Below are 19,526 nucleotides of genomic sequence, written 5' to 3' on the forward strand. Positions count from 1 at the left end.
CTGGCAGCGCTGTTCTGCACAACCTGTAGGCGACACAGTGTTGACTGACACAACCCTGCGTAGAGAGAGCTGCAGTAGTCAAGCCGAGAAATTACAAAGGCATGCAGTACCCGCTCCAGGTGGGCTCTCGACAGCATATGCTTGATTTTAGCAAGGCGTCTCAGGTGAAAGAAACTGGACCGGATCACAGAATTGATGTGAGCATCAAATTTAAGTCCTACATCAAGTTTCACCCCCAAACTGGTAACAACTGGTTTTGAGTATGGAGAAAGAGGGCCAAGATCAGCATAACGATCCACATTCCTGCTGTTGGGGTGAAAAACAATGAGCTCTGTCTTTCCCTCATTCAGATGTAGATAGTTGGACATTAGCCAAGACTTCACCTCATTAACACAGGAGACAAAGGACTGAATAGAGTGACCTTTCTCCTGACACAATGGAGAGTAAATCTGGCAATCGTCAGCATACAGATGGAATGATAGGCCATGTTTACCAAAGATTGACCCCAGAGGTAGCAGATAAATGGCAAACAAAAGTGGACCAAGGATCGATCCCTGCGGGACCCCCCACCGGAGCCCCTCCCAAGAAGAAAAAACATCACCCAGTTTAACACAGAATGTCCTGTTTTGGAGATACGATCTAAACCAGTCCAGAGCTGACCCTTTGATCCCAACCCATCGTTCCAAGCGATCGAGTAGAATCACGTGGTCAACTGTGTCGAAGGCTGCTGTCAGGTCTAATAACAGAAGCAGCACAGATGTTCCCTGATCTAGTGATAGATAGATGTCATTTAGGACCCTCAGTAGAGCAGACTCTGTGCTATGGCCAGACCTGAACCCTGATTGGAAAACCTCAAACAGATCAGACTCAGCTAAATGTGAGACCAGCTGCTGATAAACGACTTTCTCAAGCAGTTTAGATGTAAAGGGCAGGGTAGAGATAGGCCTGTAATTTTCGATCACAGAGACATCAGCACCAGGTTTCTTCAGGGTCGGCCGAATAACTGCTGCTTTCAAAGCAGCTGGGACCACACCTGTGCTGAGGCTCCCATTGATAATCTGACCAAGTGAAGGGCCAAGGCACGGAAAGGCAGCCTTCCAGAGACGAGGCGGTAGAATATCAAGTGGAGAGCCAGATGGCTTCTGCCTCGCAACTAGCTTACTCAGCTCAGAGTATGAAACTGTATTGAGGGAGCTCAGGGTGGGTGGTAATGGAGGAACTGGAACAGGGTCAACAGAGTTACCAGAAATGACTGCTCTAATGCCCGACACTTTATCAACAAAGAATTTGTGAAAAGCTTCAGAGTTTCCAGCAGCTGTAGGAGACATGGTGCTAGGCTCCTGATACACCATAACTGAGTTTAGCATTTTGAAGAGAATCTTAGGATTATTGGAGTTTGTCTCAATGATGTCTGCAAAATAGGCCATTCTGGCGGCCCTCACTGCATCCTGATAAGCAACCAGAGATGCTCTGAACAACTCACGCGAGACCTGTAGGCCATCCTTTTTCCACTTTCTCTCAGAGGATCTACACGCCCGCCTACAAGCCCGTGTGACATCAGAGAGCCAAGGCTCCCTCCTAGGCCGAGACTTGCAAAGCAGTTATAAGAAGATAAAAAAGGAAATTAAAATGGAGCTACAACAAAATCAAAGTCAAGACTGCTGATTTGTCTTCATGGACTGCTGAATTTCATATTCTGTTGGTTGCCTTCACTTTTTACAGAAATGAAGGGTGTATACTAATTAATTTTAAGTATATGTCCTTGTGTGATGGAGGAAAAACTGGGTACAAAGCAAATTTCTTAACACTGACTCACAATAATCCTATAAGTCAGGAGGGAGACCTGACTGGCACCCCATAATGCCAACTAAACCAACCCAGGAGTGAAACCATTACAAATAAATTACTAAATGTTAATTGCATTGCAATTTGTTACTGCTTTGATTGAAGCAGGCATGTTTCGTTCAAGCTATTTTTATTAAGGCATGTTGATTTACAAAAGATAATAAATGGACCTTTGTCTCATTGATTTTTTCTTTGTGTGGTCCTTTCAAACTTGTATTTGAGTACCCCTGTTCTAGGAGAGGTGGCAGTACGGTTTATGTTCAGGTTGTTCAGTAAGATCTTGATAAATCAGAAGATGTCTGAGAAATGGAGGATGCTAGGCTAAGGTCAGTTGTAAGCATTTGTGAGCAGCAATATGGTTTCATGCCATACTATGACAGGGTAGGCCTACCGAGAGAGAAGCTGTGGTGTTGCATGATAGACAGAGAAGTATAATAGAGTGGTGCAGAACATGTGTACTAAATCAAGAATCGGCTCTAAGCCCCTTCTTATGAGGGTAGATGATGCAGAAGACAGGAAATAATGGAGACTGGTGATTGTCTGTGGAGACTTGCAGGGAAAAGACAGAAGAAGAAGACTGGTTAAAAAGCGTCACCCCCTACCAGAGTATTACTCCACTCCCACTTCCTGTTTGAACAATGCAACAAATGCTGTTGCCTAGCAGACAGAGAGGACGGAGCTGCTAACAAATACACACACACAGGCTCACAACGACATTGTGACATCATATGGTACCAGCTAACGTTCTAAATCTGCCATCCCTTAGCCAATAGCGATGGCAGATTTAAATTCAAATGCAGTGCAGAGTTTTTACCTGACAACGGCACAACACTGACAGTTTTAGGCAGAACATTTAAATTTTAAATAAAATGCACTAAAGTGCCAAACCATTGACTGCATGTGTCTGCAGCACGATTAGACACGCATTTATATAGTTTATCAGAAACAAAAAGTTGATTTGGGGGTTACTTGCTCTTTAAAAACACCATCTGCTCCAAGATCAGAGAAAACACACCCATTCTGCCTAACCAACTTATTTTATGTTGAACAAGAAAGTTTTGACCTAAATGAAGCTGAACAAAAATGAAACTTTACTCAAATTTTAAACATGATGCTCACTTTTACATACGTTGTTGGTTTTGTTGTTATTCATAAATCATTTCCAGCAGATGTGATGAAACATTTGTTATGCCCATCCTTTAGGTGTCTGATTAGCCATCTGGAGGTGCAGGGTTTCATTGAGAGGTGTGCGATGATGGTGGGGGCCAGACCACATCACGCTCGCAGCCTGGCTGAGGTGCTGGTAGAAGCAGACAGCAGGGGTCACTACAGTCATGGACTCAACAGGATGGGTCAGTTTATCACTCATTCTGCATTTTCAACATCTGTCATTATTAAAAAAATGTTTCAGTCAATGTCACTAAATGTTACTCCTTCACAATGTAGAACGAGATAAGGCTAACTACATTTATTTATATTAACTACACTGATACAAGTGATAATAAAACAGCCAACAGAAATAACAAGCTGAGTTTTCTTTTCAATAGAATTTATGAAGGTTTTGGCAGTTTTATTAGAACCATTAGGGCAGTAACACCCCCCCCCCCCCCCCGACTCTGACAGAACCCTGCCCTCGTCTCCCAATGATTGGACAGGAATTCGAGAAACGTGATTGGTAGCTAAGACTCGTGCTCTCATTGGTTCCACCCAAGTTCCTCCCACTGACACTAGAATCTAGACAAAAAGATCCGTAACTGTAGATTTGAGTTTTGTACCTGTAGAATGAAATGTGTGTTTTGAGAGTTTTGATTTCAAACTTGTACCTTGATTTTTTCAATTTGGAAGTCTGCTAGTTACAAAACGAAACTTTCATGTTTCTGAATGAATGTTTGATGTTACAAAATGAGTAGTAAATGTACAAAATAAAAGTTTGATTTTACAAAATAAAAAATACATGTACAAAATACAACGTTCCTGTTACAAAACAAGAAATACAAGTACAAATTGAGAATTACAAGTTAGAAAACTAAAGTTACAAGTTACGAATCCAAAGTTACAAGTTACGAATCCAAAGTTACATGTGATGAAACATGTTCGAAGTTACAAAACTTGGTACAAGTTACGCTGAATATTGTCCCAATCCTAGCTCCATACACATTCTACACATGGGGTCTGTTCCATCTTTCATGATCTTGTTGACAGGCTCTGGTCTTGTGCTGCTATCAACAATCCTTCAGTTTCTGCCTTCAGTCCTGCACTGCGTAGCCACTGATGAGTATGATCTTGTTCTACGTCTGCTTTTTTTACTCTCAAGGGGTATTGTCCATGCATTGGTTTTTCCTCCCATGTTTCTCTCATCCTCTTTTGGGCCCATTTCTTTGCCTCCCTTTTGGTCCTGTTGGCAAAGCTTGTTACTGTTTCTTTCTCTTTTCTTGCCACATCTGGTATGTTTAGTTCCTGTGCATATCTTATAGCTTCTTTTGTAACAGAGTACAGCTTCTTTCGAGCTTCATGTTGACAAACGAGGATCAGTTGGGCATCGTCTGTTGTTTCAAGGTAGGTTTTCAATGCCATTGTTGTTGTTCTGTAAGCCATCTCAAGTTGGGTAAGTCCTCTGCCTCCAGTCTGTCTTGGTAGATACATTCTTTCAACATCCGCTTTTGGGTGGTGCATTCTTTCAGAAGTCAGCAATTTTCTGGTCTTGGTGTCTAGTTTCTTTACTTCTTTAAGCTGCCAGTTGATGATATTAAAACTGTTTGTAACCGTTGGAACAGCTAAAATGTTGATGGCTTTGATCTTATTTGCAGCATTAAGTTCACTCTTGATAACAAGCCTAACTCTTCTGTAGTACTCTTTTTTGACTTTTTCTTTCATGGTAGCATGTTGTATTCCATCTCCTTCATTGACCCCAAGATATTTGTATGTCTCCTCTTGATTGAGCTCCATTGTGACAGTCTCTTGGTCCAATTGTATGTTTGATGTTGATGTGAGTTTTCCCTTTTTGAATGTAGCCTTTGAATGTAGCCTTTGCACATTTGTCAAGTCCAAATTGCATGCAGATGTCATCACTGAAGAGCTTGACTATTTAAAGTAGTCCCTCTTGTTGGTTATCATTTTTGGCATAGGTCTTCAGGTCATCCATGTAAAAAAGGTGGTTGATCTTCTTACCTTGAACCTCATATCTATGTTCACTGTTTAGCATGGTGCTGAATGGGGCTAGACATAGACAGAAAAGGAGAGGTGATAGTGAGTCTCCTTGAAAGATACCACACCTCACTTTTATTGCTCTTGTCTTGATGGATCCTTCCTCATAAGTGAGCATCATAGTGGTCCTCCATGATTCCACACTTGCCTTCATGAAGGTGATGAGAGTTGGTGAGATTCTATGAAGTTCCATTACTTTGATGATCCATGAGTGTGGTACGCTGTTGCAGGCTTTCCTGTAGTCTATCCATGCTGTACTCAGGTTTTTCTTCTTCCCCTTGCTGTCTTCCAGTATCTTCTTGTTGATCAGGAGTTGGTCTTTGCTTCCATAACTACCTCTCTTACAACCGTTTTGTTCTGGTGGTAGCATGTTGTTGTTGTCGAGGAAGGTGTATGTTCTCTCTGTGATGATACTTGTGAGGATCTTGTACATCGTTGGTAAGCATGTGATTGGTCTGTAGTTCTTAGGGTTTTTTGTGTCATTGTTCTTGGGTAGCAGATATGTTAGACCCTGTGTTAGCTAGGTTGGGCACTTTATTGGTGTTTTAATGATTTCTGTGTATTCTCTTGCAAGATTTTCATGTATCACTTCAAGATGTTTAAGCCAGAAGTTATGTACTTTGTCTTCTCCAGGTGACTTCCAATTTTTTGCTTTCTTTAGTGCCAGTATTACTTCTGTCTTGTTGATGTTTGTCCACTCCTGTACTGGTCGGCTCTTCAATCTTTCTGCTTCTTCTTTGATCCATTGTGCTGTCTCATTGTGGTTTTTCTCTTTTTCCAAAATATTGCTCCAGAACTCTTCTACTTTTTCCAGAGATGGTAGTTCTTTGATTTCTATCTGTTTCTTGCCAAGTTCTCTGTAGAACGTCTTTGGGTCAACTTTGAAAACATGGTTGTGTCTGAAGTGTTAACTTCTCTTTTCATATCTTCTGATTCTTTGTGCCTTGGCCTGTATCTGTTGTTTGAGCTTTTCTTTTGCTTCCACAGTGTCAGTTGTGTCCAAGATTTTATACCTCTTCTTCATTTGCCTCTTTTTTCTTTTATTAGTAATGTTACCTTTTTCAATTTCTGTGAGTAGAGAGAGATCTTTTCTCTTGAGAATGTCCTTCTCGATGTCTGTCTTCCATTTGGGCTGTTTTCTTTTTCCTTGTTTTTTATTTTCTTGGCACAACTCAGGTCTGTGATTACTGTAGCTGCTGCATAACATATTTCATTAATTGATGTGAGGTCCATTGGTTTAGATTAGTCTTGTTTGATGTGTTGTATTGCTCTGTTGGCTAGGCTTATGAGGTTCTTGATATTTTTGTTGCCATATATCTTATGCAGCTTGTCTTGATTCTCCAGCCCTTGGAGTTTTACTTCCATCCATTTCTGGAGTATGCTGTCTCAGACTTTTTCAAAGTCTGTGTGTTCTTCATATGTTCTGTCGGTACCCTCTTCAGTCACTCCATCAGCTTCTTGCTGTTGAGGTTGGTCTTCTCCATTCCTGATTTTATCTTCCTGTTCTTCATGTCTGCCGTCTTCCACTGTGTTTGTATTTTCTTCTACAGTATGTTTGACCTTTCTCCTAACGCCGGGGACACACTGGCCGCGGAAGCGCCGCGAAAATGGGACCGCCTTCATTCGGCGCCCTTGTTAAGCTATTCTATAGACCACATGGGCCGCCGAAGTGCCGCGAATCGCCTCGCGCTGGCGTGCGACGGTGCTCCAGCTCGTGCCGTACAGCGATCATTTCGGCGTCTGCTCTATTTTTTTCGTGAGCCGCGGATGAATCGCGTCAATTCTAGCAGGAAGTCAAACCTAGACATAAGAGGCAGGCTGGTAAAGTTAACAAAATAAAGCATTTCAAAATAAAATTACGCAATCAAATGTGTTCGTAATCAGACACTGCAGAAAAACCACACGAACACACACACATACACACATCGAACTTGTGTGCGTGTGTGACCGCGTGAAGGGGTGTGTGGTTTTGGGTGTCTTTTCACGGAGCAAACAGGACAGAGAGGCAGAAAGTCTGAGGCAAGCAGTTAAGATGTATGACTTTAAATTAATTATGGAAGTTGAGAAACACAAGGAGCTGTACGACCCCCGAAAAACATGATTATTTACGTACCCATTTCTGAAGAAACTGCTGGGATACAGCTGCAGAATTGGAGCGGGTTCCAAGAGATTCAACTGGCAGAAATATAGGTTCACACACACACACACACACACACACACACACACACACACACACACACACACACACACACACACACACACACACACACACACACACACACACACACACACACACACACACACAGTGTGTCCACGTTCAAGGAAAATATTTATTTATAATATTATTTCACACACACGTACGCGCGCGCGCACAAACACTCAAACGTAGAGGAAAAGAGCTGAGAAAAGGCAGAGAGGAAATGGAGGACACCAAGTGTTTAAAAGAAAAACTACAGCTGAGCCGAGGCGCGCCTTGACTGGGGCGCGTCTGATCTGAACTGAGGAGCGGCGACCAGCGGCCGAATTTCGTGAGCGATTCGCTTCTCGGCGCTTCGCGGCGCTTCGCGGCGCTTCCGCGGCCGGTGTGTCCCCGGCGTAATAGCTTCCACCTTTGCATCTGTAAGTCTTTTCTGTTTGATGATGTCCCTTCTTACATTGGACAGTTTGTTGGGGTCCATGTTGGGTCTTGATGTGGGGTTTGCATTTCTCCATAGAGTAAAGGTTTGTTTAGTGTTGCTCTCTCCCCATGGTTTTAGTTGAGCTGTGATGTACTCTTCCATAACTTTTTTATACTCCTCCCTTGTCCATTTCTTCCTTTTACTTTCGTTTTCATTTGTGGTAAGTTTTACATCATGGGCGGCTGGTTGAAGGATCACTTCGGGTAGCTGGTCCACAGATGCCTGGGGGTGGGTGGAGTTTGTTCCAGTTGCACACTTTTTGCCATCAGCCTGGTCCCCTGCTGACGCGCTCCTTGTTGACCCGCGCGACGAGCGATGCGGTATGGTTTTCTGATTGTTTGACTCATCATAGTGAAATGTTGTCAGAGCCCCCTTAGCCGAGACATGACTGGCTTGTCATGCCTACGTTGCCCATCCTGCACCACGTGGAGGTGGGGATTGAACTTTGCAGGACTTATTATTATTATTATTGTTATTATTATTATTATTATTATTATTACCGTAAATCCTCTAATACAGGCCCGGGCCTGTATTTGACTCAAGCTCATCAAGCTCCAGGCCTTTATTGGAAGGAGGACCAGAATTAGAGACAGGCCTCAATTTCTATTTGAGCAAAATGAACTAATGGTTCGCTGGAGTTTTTGACAATTAAAATTGCGCCCACATTTTCAAAGTTAAACACATTTCTTTTAACAACGGTAGTTTCTGCTTCAGCCCTCTCCCCCTCCCCCTGCGCAGCGGCCGCAAACTCACTGATGCGCCTGCAGCCTCTCGGAGTTCCTGCTGCTCTAAACATTAAAATAATTATTTCATTTTCTGTTCCTCACTTCTGATTACCTTCAATGGTGTCTGTTTGTTGCAACCACCAGGTACAAAAACTAACTTGTTTTTATTTGACTATTTTTCTGTCCTGCCTGTTTATTATCTTCCTGCATCTCCTCTCAATCCTAAAGAAAAACTGCTACCTGGGTTCATATATATTCACCTTATGAGTTACCTTTGAACTGCAGTTCTAAAAGATCTACCGACCGCAAAAACAGCGGAGTGCGCGCCGGCCACATCAGTTAGGTGCGTCACCGAGGACAAAACAGGTGATGCGCCCCGATCCACAGCAGCGAAACGCATCAGGCACACATAAAAGAATAAAAGACAGAAAACATAAAAGGAAACGAGCTGACATGAACGATCGCATGTTAAATTAGTTTTTGAGGTGGCGACACCTGATTTGATAATGTTACTGTGGCCGTGCTCAGGACGCAGATGTCTGGAGCGCGTTAACAATCAGAGCTTTGCATGCACAAGCTGGTTAAGGTTAAGATGGGGGTGAGGGGAAGGTTAAATTGCAAGAGGGTAAACGTCACAATTTGGTTAAATGTCCATTTCACAGCGGGTGTCAGTATCGACGCTCTGGCACAGCGCGTCGCCTCTCAACGCGCAGGAGCTTGTCACCTGCTGACAGCAGGCTGCTGTCTTTTCCGTGGACTGCATCTTGCCGGTCATTATCACGTGACAGCGACTAATCGATGACAGGCATAAAAAGTCACTATAGAGCGGTGAAGTCGACTAGTGACTAGTTCATACAACCCCTGCTACTGCTCCCCAGAGTGTTCTGCAGCATAATCAGCACGTTCTCTTTGAACTTGATATCAAATTTTCGCCTCCTCTTTGTCTCCGCACAGTTAAAGTTACCCTCGTGGTCTATCACTGTCAAATCAAAAGTGAGACGGATGACACAACTGCCCCCCTGTGGTACTTGCTTGTTACCACATTCCACCCGGCCACAATAAAAAACCGGCCATTATTCACCTCCGCCGACTCCGACACCGGCCAAAATATGATACCCAGCAGTTAATTAAATACAGGCTAATATTAGAGGATTTACGGTATTATTATTATTATCATCACTATAATATAATTAACAAATACATACAAACGTATTTTAATCAAAACTTCACTGAGAAATAAAATTAAAAGGCAGGCTCAATAGATTTGGAGTATAACTTTGTCAATTTGAAATGAAAGCATCCTCTCTGAAACACACACACACACACACACACACACACACACACACACACACACACACACACACACACACACACACACACGCACGCACACACACATACACACACACAGCCCTTTTCCGCTAACACCTACTTAGAGTGTCTGGTCTCAGCTCCACATTACTCACACCGGGGTTTTCCAACAGCATTACACAGCATGACCCTGATGGATGCATTTTGGTTGCACAGCCTTTTCCAACAGTACAATTGGTTGTTGTTATCTCTGTCCTGTTACTTTGGTTGCAGACATGTATGTGAAGGACATCCAGGCAGGAATCTGTGCAGTCAATGGTGAGCCTGTGGTGGACAAAGAAAATGCAGCCACAGCCCTGGTGAATGGAAATAACTTACTGGGCCCGGTGGTGGCAAACTTCTGCATGAACCTGGCCATAAGGAAAGCCAGAGAGGCTGGCATTGGCTGGGTGGTGGCACATGGTAAGCCTCGAATCTTCTCTGAGCAATGATGAACATGTTACCCCTACTGCCCACTGAAAGCATCAGCAGCGCGGAACGGCAGCGGAAAGGTTTACTTGAGACAATCACCGCACTCCAGTGCACACTGGGAGAGTCTCAGCCACAAAAAGGCTTCTCAGCTGTGTTCCTCGTTCGACTCACAAGATCACAAAATCCCTCGAGACTTTCGCCAACCTCCCCACTTAACTCGCGAGATCACAAAACCCCTCGAGTATATGCCGCCATTAAACCAGAAAGAAGGAAATCACGTTTGTTATTGCTCTTGGATGTAATATATGATGCTGTTCCTCTCCACTGCCAGGATGAATGCAATGAAAACACGCCGCTGCACCTCTGGAACGATGCAGGTAGTAAATAAGCCGTTAAGCCACTTGTATTGACGTAATCTACATAGATATGAAGTTGCATCGCTAGCACAGACTTTTATTTTGAAAATTACTTGGTGGTTTTATACTGAAACCGTGTGATTTCCTGTCTAGTCCCATGTTAACCGTGGGAATTGTCACGTCCCAGAAGTGGCTCAAGGCAAAAACATAACCCGATTCTATCTTTAGCAGTGCGACGTGCCGCTTCTAGGACGTGCCCAGAGCGCTGCGTATTTCTGCTCATGAGTTTGCAAAAAACAACCAAAATGTGCAAATAAGAAAAGTGTTTTCATTCAGAGACAGATGCTGCGTCGTTCTGATCTGCAGCTCACAGGGCTTCACACGCTAGAATAAATGTCATCACGTTGTCAACGTGAACTGTCACATGATTATCACTCACCCAATCGCCTGCTTTGACGTCATTTTCCTGCAAGTTGTAGTTCTTTGTAGTCCCAGTCTTTCGACGTTTTCTTGTACTTTTTTGCAATAATAAAGACAAACACATCCTACACACATCACACACCCACTACAAACTCCCGACACACACACACACCACTGCGAACGTTTTGATGACTCGCAGACCCGCCAAACGGTACACCCTCCCTCCTTGAAGCGGTTGATGCCATTACAGCGCCGGGTGATGTTTTTCAGTTTCTGTTTCCTCACGTATACATTCATGCAATATTCTTTATTATTGTTATTATTATTAGTGAGAGACAAGGAAAACTATATACTACTACAAAATTAGAGACAAAAATTCAACATTATTATATTAGACTGCTGCTGATTATGATTATAAATGTTTTTGTTTTTGTTAGTTTATATAAATGAGTGTATCTCAGAAACTACTTTATGGAAGCACTTCAACCAAATTTCTTGTTGTTTGAAAGGATTGTGTGCAACTCTTTTTTTCATTGACAATTTTGAGGGATAAAGGTGTGACATTTCTGTACAATGAAAAATATGTGCAAAAACAAAAAGATTTTCTATGTCTGTATGGATCATTGCATTTTTTAGTAAATATTTAGTCGCTATGAAAATTTTACATTTATATTATTAAAATTTAGAATTTAAGGGTTGTATTGATGTATGGCAAGTTAAAATACTCCACAAAATGGCACCACAGCATGGAAAAATGTAAATATAAGTTCTGGCGAACTTGCTCCATGGCAGGTCTTATGGGTTAAAAGCTGTTTTGCTATCCTAATGAGGATGACAGAAATGTTTTAATAACTACGTTGTGTTTATTTTAAAAGGAAGTTCATGATGAAAATATAAGCCAGAGTTAATGAGGTGTTTTTAGATCATTACATTTTTCTGCTTCTGTTTTAGGTTCAAATCATTTTGGCATTGCTGGATATTATGCAATGAAGGCACTGAAGGAAAACATGATAGTGAGTGAAGCCTTTATTTATTGATTCATTCTCTTTTATCCTAATATTAGCAAAGTAAGTGTTTTACATCATTTCTATCTCCACAGGGTATGTCTTTTACCAACACATCCCCCCTGGTGGTCCCAACTCGTGGTAAAGAGGTAAATATTCACCCTGTAAAATAAACCTTTCTCTACGGACTGCTTAAAAAAGTCAAAAGAACCATTTCAATCTGAGTCTAATACTATATATTGTACCAAGTCAGTTTAATCTCTGGCATACTGATTTGGTCAGTTTGGTAGTGGTGATTATTTTTAAAGTAGTGTCAGCTTTTTAGTGAGAGTGAAATGAAACACAGGTGCACTACAGGGGCAACAACAGGTCTAAAACAGGACTGGTTTTGCAGGTAGAGGCTGGTTTCCAGGCGGTTAAAAGCAAATCATAGCATAAACGACTGGCACTTGTACATCGCATCTCAGAGCCAGAGGATTCTAAAGTACTTAACACTACAGCAGTGGTCCTCAGTAGGCGGCCAGCGGGTCGTGTCCGGACCCCCTCTTCGTGGTCCCCAAACCCCACGCGCACCCAGGGCGAACGGGAGGTGTGCTGCCACTTAGAAGGCTGGTGTAATGAACCGCCAGCAGCGCTAAGCAAAAACAGTATAACACAAAATAGTAAATACACTATTGTTTATGAAAGACGTGACTGCAGTAGTGGCAGTACATCCAGAAAAGTGCTACGCCTCGTTATTCTCCCAGGGAATTGCTTTGCAACACTCCCCAGGTAACAGAGACCATTGTCTTCATCAACGTGTTCGCCCGGCTCTGCATCTGAGCTGACATAGATGTATAAACTAGGCTTCTTTTTTCTTGTAAAAGCCTTTCTTGTTCTAATCTTGTGGGGTTTGCGTCTGCAGCGCACTTTGGGCACCAACCCACTGAGTGTGGCCGCTCCTGGTAAAGATGGAGACAGCTTTGTTCTAGATACGGCCACTTCAGCAGTAGCGCTGGGAAAGGTAACATCCATTCTCTGATCTTTATGTTTTTTTTGAGAAAGCAAAGTTATGAAAGTTATTTGATTAATAATTACTTTGTTAACAACATTGTTCAGCATTTTATTGTATTGGTAGAATATGGCAAAGTCACTGAAAGTGAACTGATTTGTAAACATCTAAATCTGTAATGATGTAAAATGTCTGTAACTTGCAAAAGGTGGAGCTGAATGAGCGGCGTGGGGACAAAATCCCTGATGGCTGGGGCTGTGACCCTCAGGGTCATTTAACTACTGATCCAAAGAGGGTTCTGTCTGGAGGAGGACTGGTACCTGTTGGGGGCAGTGAGGCAACAGGTCTCTTATTTCATTTGGAGTTTTACATCTGGGCAATATCTTTTGTTTTGTGCTGAGATAATTTATCATCATGCCCTGTTGAAACAAAATTATTATTATTATTATTATTATTATGTTAGCTATGCTGTTTGCACAGAACTGTGATCCCTTTACCAGTGGAAAACTCACTCTTACTTAGATAAAAGTAGCAAATACATTTTAGAAATCATTACATTCTCTTTTTTATTTATTTTTTTATTTGAAACACATAAAATTTCAACAAAACAAATACAGGGAATGAAAAAAACAAGACTAAGAGGTTTGAACAAAATGGTCTGTAAAACATAGACAAAAGGTGGCAGAAAGTAGCACCACCTTATCCAGGCCCACCCTTATATGTATTAAAAATGTTTTTGATAAAATGGTACTTCTACATATACACACACGTAAACATTCATGTACACACATAAACACCTTTACACATCTATATCCCTAAATGCATGGATGTACACAGACACTAAATACAGAGCTTGTTCTATTTAGCACCACTATTTTGTGCTTTAACAGTCGTAGGCAGCAGCCAACATTTGGCTTGAATAATTTTGGGGGAAGATTGCAGATATGGAAAGTTTTGAGTCTTGTTGCCTTCAGGAGGATACAAAGGCTACGGTCTGGGGATGATGGTGGAGGTGTTCTGTGGCATCTTGGCTGGAGCTCACTACAGCAAATACATCCGTACATGGAAAGTGACTGACCGCGTTGCCGACCTGGTACACCCTTTTTAAATGTTTCTTTCTTCTTCTTCTGCATCGGCCTTCCAGTTTCAGTAGAAAACAAAGTCTATGAGTAGGGATGCACCAATAATGGTACTGCGTCAGGTATTGGTACTGGTAAAGGTTAACCGATACCAGGAACCGATACCAATGCAGTTGCTTGAAAGTGGCTTCACTGTAACGTTTCATTATTGTTCACCTAATAGTTTAGTTATGTGATCATTTCTATTGATATATTTTACTTTTTATCTACCTCACAGTCTTTTCCTGTTGAAAGCAGAGAAGAAAATAAAACCTGTATTTCAATTAATTGCGGTTTTTTTTTGTGTGGTAGAAGTATCGGTATTGGTAATCGGTATTGGCGAGTACTCAGGTCCAAGTATCAGTATCGTATCAGCTTGGAAAAAAGTGGTATGGTTGCATCCCTATCTATGAGGTTTTTCTTTAATGTCATTGTAATATTGCAAATTCAGTTTCTTGTTCTACTATTAGAAGGGCTGAAACATGCGTAAAAAGTTAAATATAAAGTAAGGCAACGGTTCTATGAAAAACAGATCTGTAGTTGAACTAGTTGATTCGTAGAGCTTATCTTAGTTTAAATCTTTTAAGGACAAACACTAATATTCTGTTTCAGACACTGAAGCTTCTACTGTAGTCATCAGGAAGCTGGATCAGCTTTATTCCTTCTGGTACTTCATTCTTTGTCTTGTTTGGCTTTCAGGGTCAGTGTTTTGTGGCCATCAACCCAGAAAACTTTGCTTCAGGATTCAACGAGAGAATGTCAGACCTGCTCTCTATCCAGAGACACCAGAATCCTGTGAGTAGACTCCACTCATAGATTTGGATCTTCCAGTCAAGACATTTTATATGTCCTTGAAACAAATCCAAGGCATTCAGGATCAAGTACTTGCCAGCTCATATTCTCATTTGGATCCTTGAGTTTCTATTGACCCTTTGCACGTGTCATGTGATCGCCCCCTTCGCCCTGATGGATGGCAAAAAGACCGTTTACACCTGTTGAAACTCAAGTGAAGCTAGTCAAAACAAGCCAGTTTGTAGCCTTTTATCGCTTTTATTTAGTGGATTTGACAGTAAAATTGTTTTAGCTTGCTGTGTGGTCGGCTGCACTAACAGACAGACATAAACTCAACTCGTTTTTTATTTTTAATACCTTTGATGGAGACCGAGGACGGAGATGAATTGCATAGGTCAACCAATCAAGTGGACTAGCAGCCCTCAGATTTGCAGCAAACATGTTTTTAACTGGTAAGATTAACATTTATTTCACGAGGAAGACAGGGACAGGGATAAATGTATGTGTTTATACTAGTTATTGATAATCCTGATGGATGGGTATTTCACCACGGAGACTGCGTTCCGTCCACTGTAGTGTAAATCGAGAATATCGAGTTTTGTTTTTGTTTAACAATATTGTAACGGAATTGAAGTGATGTAACTATCTAGAGTTGTATTTTAATACACTGTAAGTAGATCACTTTTTATAATCAGAAGAATAGGCTGTTTTTATCATCAGGGAGTTTAATTAAACACTCTGTATTGACTTTGAGACAAGAAAAGAGAGAGAGATGGGATCGTTTGAGAATCTTTAATTTCTTAATAATAAATTCTAAACAATCTACCAGGACTAACTCTGTGATGGATGAAAATGGATTTGGATGTTGTGTTGGTGCGTGTGTGTGTGTGTGTGTGTGTGTGTGTGTGTGTGTGTGTGTGGTTGGTTCAGACTCCTTAGGCTGACGTCATTGAATCTGGTAGTCTTTGTTATGACTAGATATCACGAGGCTTATAAAGTGATAACATGAGCTGCTATTTTGCCGTGTACGTACCCAGTGGGGGGCCTCCCAGGTAGATCAGGAAATGCCAGGTCTGGAGGCCTCGGATGTGCGCTGGAGCTGTCGGAGCAGCAGTCGCAGCGTTTCAAAGCCCGTCTGAAGGGTCGACCCCGGTACCAATCGGCGGCGTCAGCAGGTGCTCTTATTTTGAAAGGATGTCGTCTGGTTGTTAAACGACGAAAATCTCCAACTTCACAGTTCTTAGTTTAAAGAAGAAAACACATATGGCCAGGCTGTGCTTTTCTTTAGGATGACGGTGAATAGAACTGAAGTCAAAATGGAACTGAGCTTAAAATGGCGTTGCCTTGTTTTATATCTCTGAATTGTTTTAAGTTTCAGGAAACGGGATTGGACACTTTAAAGAGCAAGTCACCCCCAAATCACATTTTTTTGCTGATAAAACTATATAAAGGAGTGTCTAATCATGCTACAGACACGTGTAGTCAATAATTTGGCAGTTCATTGCATCTTGGTTAAAATTAAAATATTCTGCCTAAAACTGTCAGTGTTGCACCGTCGTCAGGGAAAAATTCTGCACTGTATTTGAATTTAAATCTGCCACCGCTATTGGCTAAGAGGTATGCTATGATGTCATCTGGTATATTACGATGTCATAATGCCATTGTGAGCCTATGTGTGTGTGTATTTGTTAGCGGCTCCGCCCTCTCGGTCTGCCAAGCAACAGCATTTGTTGCATTTTTCAAACATGAAGTGGGAGTGAAGTAAGTTTCTTGTAGGGGGTGACTTGCTCTTTAAGTCAACAAGCCAGCAGATTCTCCTGCGGCAGCCGAAAGCTCTGATTGGTTGGAACAATGTGTCATGCGTTTCTATGGAGATGAGGATCAGTCTGTCTGTGCAATAGTCCTGTTTTCATTAAACATAAATCATGACATATTTATTTCACAGATCATTCACTTGATTATTGTTGATCAACATCTGTTTCGAATAGCTTTAATCACAAATTAAGTACTTTGATTAAGTAAAAGCGTTCTTCTCCTCCTTCTGGCTCTTCTCCTGGAATGTAAACAGTCTGAGGAACACCCGACCTTGGCTTTTCTACACGGGTGTTACTGTGCACAGGGGGCAGCTGTGTGGAGCTGAAAATGATGAACTTCATAACCTTACAATATTAAAGCTCCGATGTACAACTACGTGTGTTAAAATTACGTTATTTATTTATATGAGCGTCGGCGTTCAGAGATCTTCTCATTCCGGTGTGAGAGCAGCAGCTGATCCCGGTAACACCACCAGCAACAGAAGCTTAAAAAATCAGCTTTGGTGTAAAGTGAAACGCTGTTTATAACATAATGTTATAAATCCAGCGGGGTGAATTTAAGCAAAGTCAGCAACATGTTTACATCGGTGAACAGCTGCAGAGAGAACGTAAGCTAATGTTGGTAAGCTAGTTAGCATACCGCTCTCTATGAGCCCCCGTTAGATGCGCAACTCCTGATAACTGAACTGGGCATGAGTATCGCGTCAGACCCGTGCCACAACCCGTGCACGCGCATTGGGTCCATAGCGCGCGTGTGAACGGGACTCGCGAACGAAAATATACATGGCAGCGCGCGCGTGAACGGGACTCGCGAGCGAAAATATACATGGCGAGAGGTCATTTGTGCACTGAGAGGGAGCAAACTGTGTCTGTGAGCGCACAAGGATGTGCACAAGTGACAAACCTGCGTGCGCGCGTTGCCAACGAGCACACGGCAGAGGAAAACGTGCGCGCGCGGCAGCCTCTGCGCGCTCGGTTTCTAATTCCGCTCGCTCGGCTGTGAGGAGTTTTGGCACTCTGGAGGCGTGGTCTGTGGCAGATCTTCCCTGTCCTCTGATTGGTTAGTTTACCCCGCACTTTACTCTCTACCTATCTATATAAAAAAATCTGGGATTCAGCAGTTGCTGTCATAGCTCAGCTGGGAGAGCGGGTGACTCTCACTCAGGAGGATCCAGGTTCGAGTCTGGCCATGGAACATAGAGTGGATGTCATATTACTCTTTCCTAATTCCTGTGATATCATTTTACAGTTGTGACCGTTCAACTATCATTAAACGTCCGAATGTTTGCTGGGCAGTGTTTTAAAAAGTGCACATAAGCTAGATGGTTTTAACCAGGTAAAAATAGACTTGTGGGTGTAGGTATGATCAAGTTTAAAAAGTTCTTGCCTCATTAATGTATTGTTTATTTTTTTCAGCATTTAATTGACAAATTATCCTTTCAAATAATTAATTGATGAGTTACATAATTGTCCATTTAGAATTGTTGAATGGACTGAGTCAAGTTTGGTGCACTTTATATATTTCAAAACATGTTTTTTTTAATTATGCATATAAATAATTTTAATGTTAATTTATTTAAATATTTCTATTATTTCATTACCTCACCCTTGTTTTGACAAAAACAAGACCTTGCTGGATAATATCACGGAGAAACTATTTGTTCACAGTACTTGGCTCAGTGAGGATCTGTATACCAAACGAGGAGATACTCAGAAATCTGTCTGCAGATTGTTACAACCCAGACTGGAAGTGGTGGGCTGTAATAAGAAAGGAGACCAAACAGAGGAGTGGGGAGTTCAACAACTGATTTATTTAACCAAAGTAAGGATTTACTAAAGCAAGTTAGTGCAGTCAAGAATTACTGGTGTTTGGGTAGTCCTGAACTTGTTGTGATGCCCCCACCGTCTCATTGGGTTTTCATTTGTGTTTAATTGTGTTTTTCTTCTGTTGTAGGCAGCTCGTTAAGCAGCCTTGGAGGCACCTGGGCTCAGGGTGTGGTGCTGCCTACAAAGCCTACTGTTTTTCTGCTTTCACTGGGTCTCTCCTGTGTGGTGGAGAGTCCTCACTGGCCATTTTCTGTTCACTAACTTGCTTTAGTAAATCCTTACTTTTGTTAAATAAATCAGTTGTTGAACCCCCACTCCTCTGTTTGGTCTCCTTTCTTATTACAGCCCACCACTTCCAGTCTGGGTTGTAACAATCTGCAGACCGATTTCTGAGTATCTCCTCGTTTGGTATACAGATCCTCACTGAGCCATGTACTGTGAACAAATAGTTTCTCCATGATATTATCCAGCAAGGTCCCGTTTTTGTCAAAACAAGGGTGAGGTAATGAAAAAATAGAAATATTTCATTAAATTAACATTTAAATTATTTATATGCATCATTAAAAAAAACATGTTTTGAAATATATAAAGTGCACCAAACTTTACTCAGTCCATTCAACAATTCTAAATGGACAATTGTGTAACTCATCAATTAATTATTTGAAAGGATAATTTGTCAATTAAATACTGAAAAAAAAAATACATTAATGAGGCAAGAACTTTTCTCTCTCTCTCTCTCTCTCTCTCTCTCTCTCTCTCTCTCTCTCTGGAAGCCCCACTCTAAGGGAGTTTGCAGTGTATTAGTGAGTCATATATTGTACAACCACAGTCATAAAGTTTTCAATCAGTAGTTTTATTTCAGTATGTATTTTTCCAGTATCACAAAAAATGTAATTTTATATGGTTAAAACCATCTAGCTTATGTGCACTTTTTAAAACACTGCCCAGCAAACATTCGGACGTTTAATGACAG

At 41.7% G+C, this 19,526-nt stretch overlaps 1 protein-coding gene across 2 annotated transcripts in view; it reads left to right on the forward strand.

The window, feature by feature from the left end:
- The window catches only part of LOC107395305 (uncharacterized oxidoreductase YjmC), a 52,226-nt gene that overhangs the window by 26,999 nt on the left and 5,701 nt on the right, over positions 1 to 19,526 (forward strand). The window contains exons 2-9 of one of the 2 annotated variants that reach the window (XM_054732843.2): positions 3,049 to 3,197; positions 10,034 to 10,222; positions 11,959 to 12,020; positions 12,107 to 12,160; positions 12,916 to 13,014; positions 13,211 to 13,346; positions 13,977 to 14,095; positions 14,820 to 14,915. In XM_054732843.2, the coding sequence (XP_054588818.1) occupies positions 3,049 to 3,197; positions 10,034 to 10,222; positions 11,959 to 12,020; positions 12,107 to 12,160; positions 12,916 to 13,014; positions 13,211 to 13,346; positions 13,977 to 14,095; positions 14,820 to 14,915 (904 nt within the window). The remainder of the gene's footprint in view (positions 1 to 3,048; positions 3,198 to 10,033; positions 10,223 to 11,958; positions 12,021 to 12,106; positions 12,161 to 12,915; positions 13,015 to 13,210; positions 13,347 to 13,976; positions 14,096 to 14,819; positions 14,916 to 19,526) is intronic. The other variant, XM_070550285.1, reaches the window with a different exon arrangement.

The sequence above is a fragment of the Nothobranchius furzeri genome, chromosome 4, assembly GCF_043380555.1.
Source record: "Nothobranchius furzeri strain GRZ-AD chromosome 4, NfurGRZ-RIMD1, whole genome shotgun sequence".
NCBI classification, from domain to species: domain Eukaryota; kingdom Metazoa; phylum Chordata; class Actinopteri; order Cyprinodontiformes; family Nothobranchiidae; genus Nothobranchius; species Nothobranchius furzeri.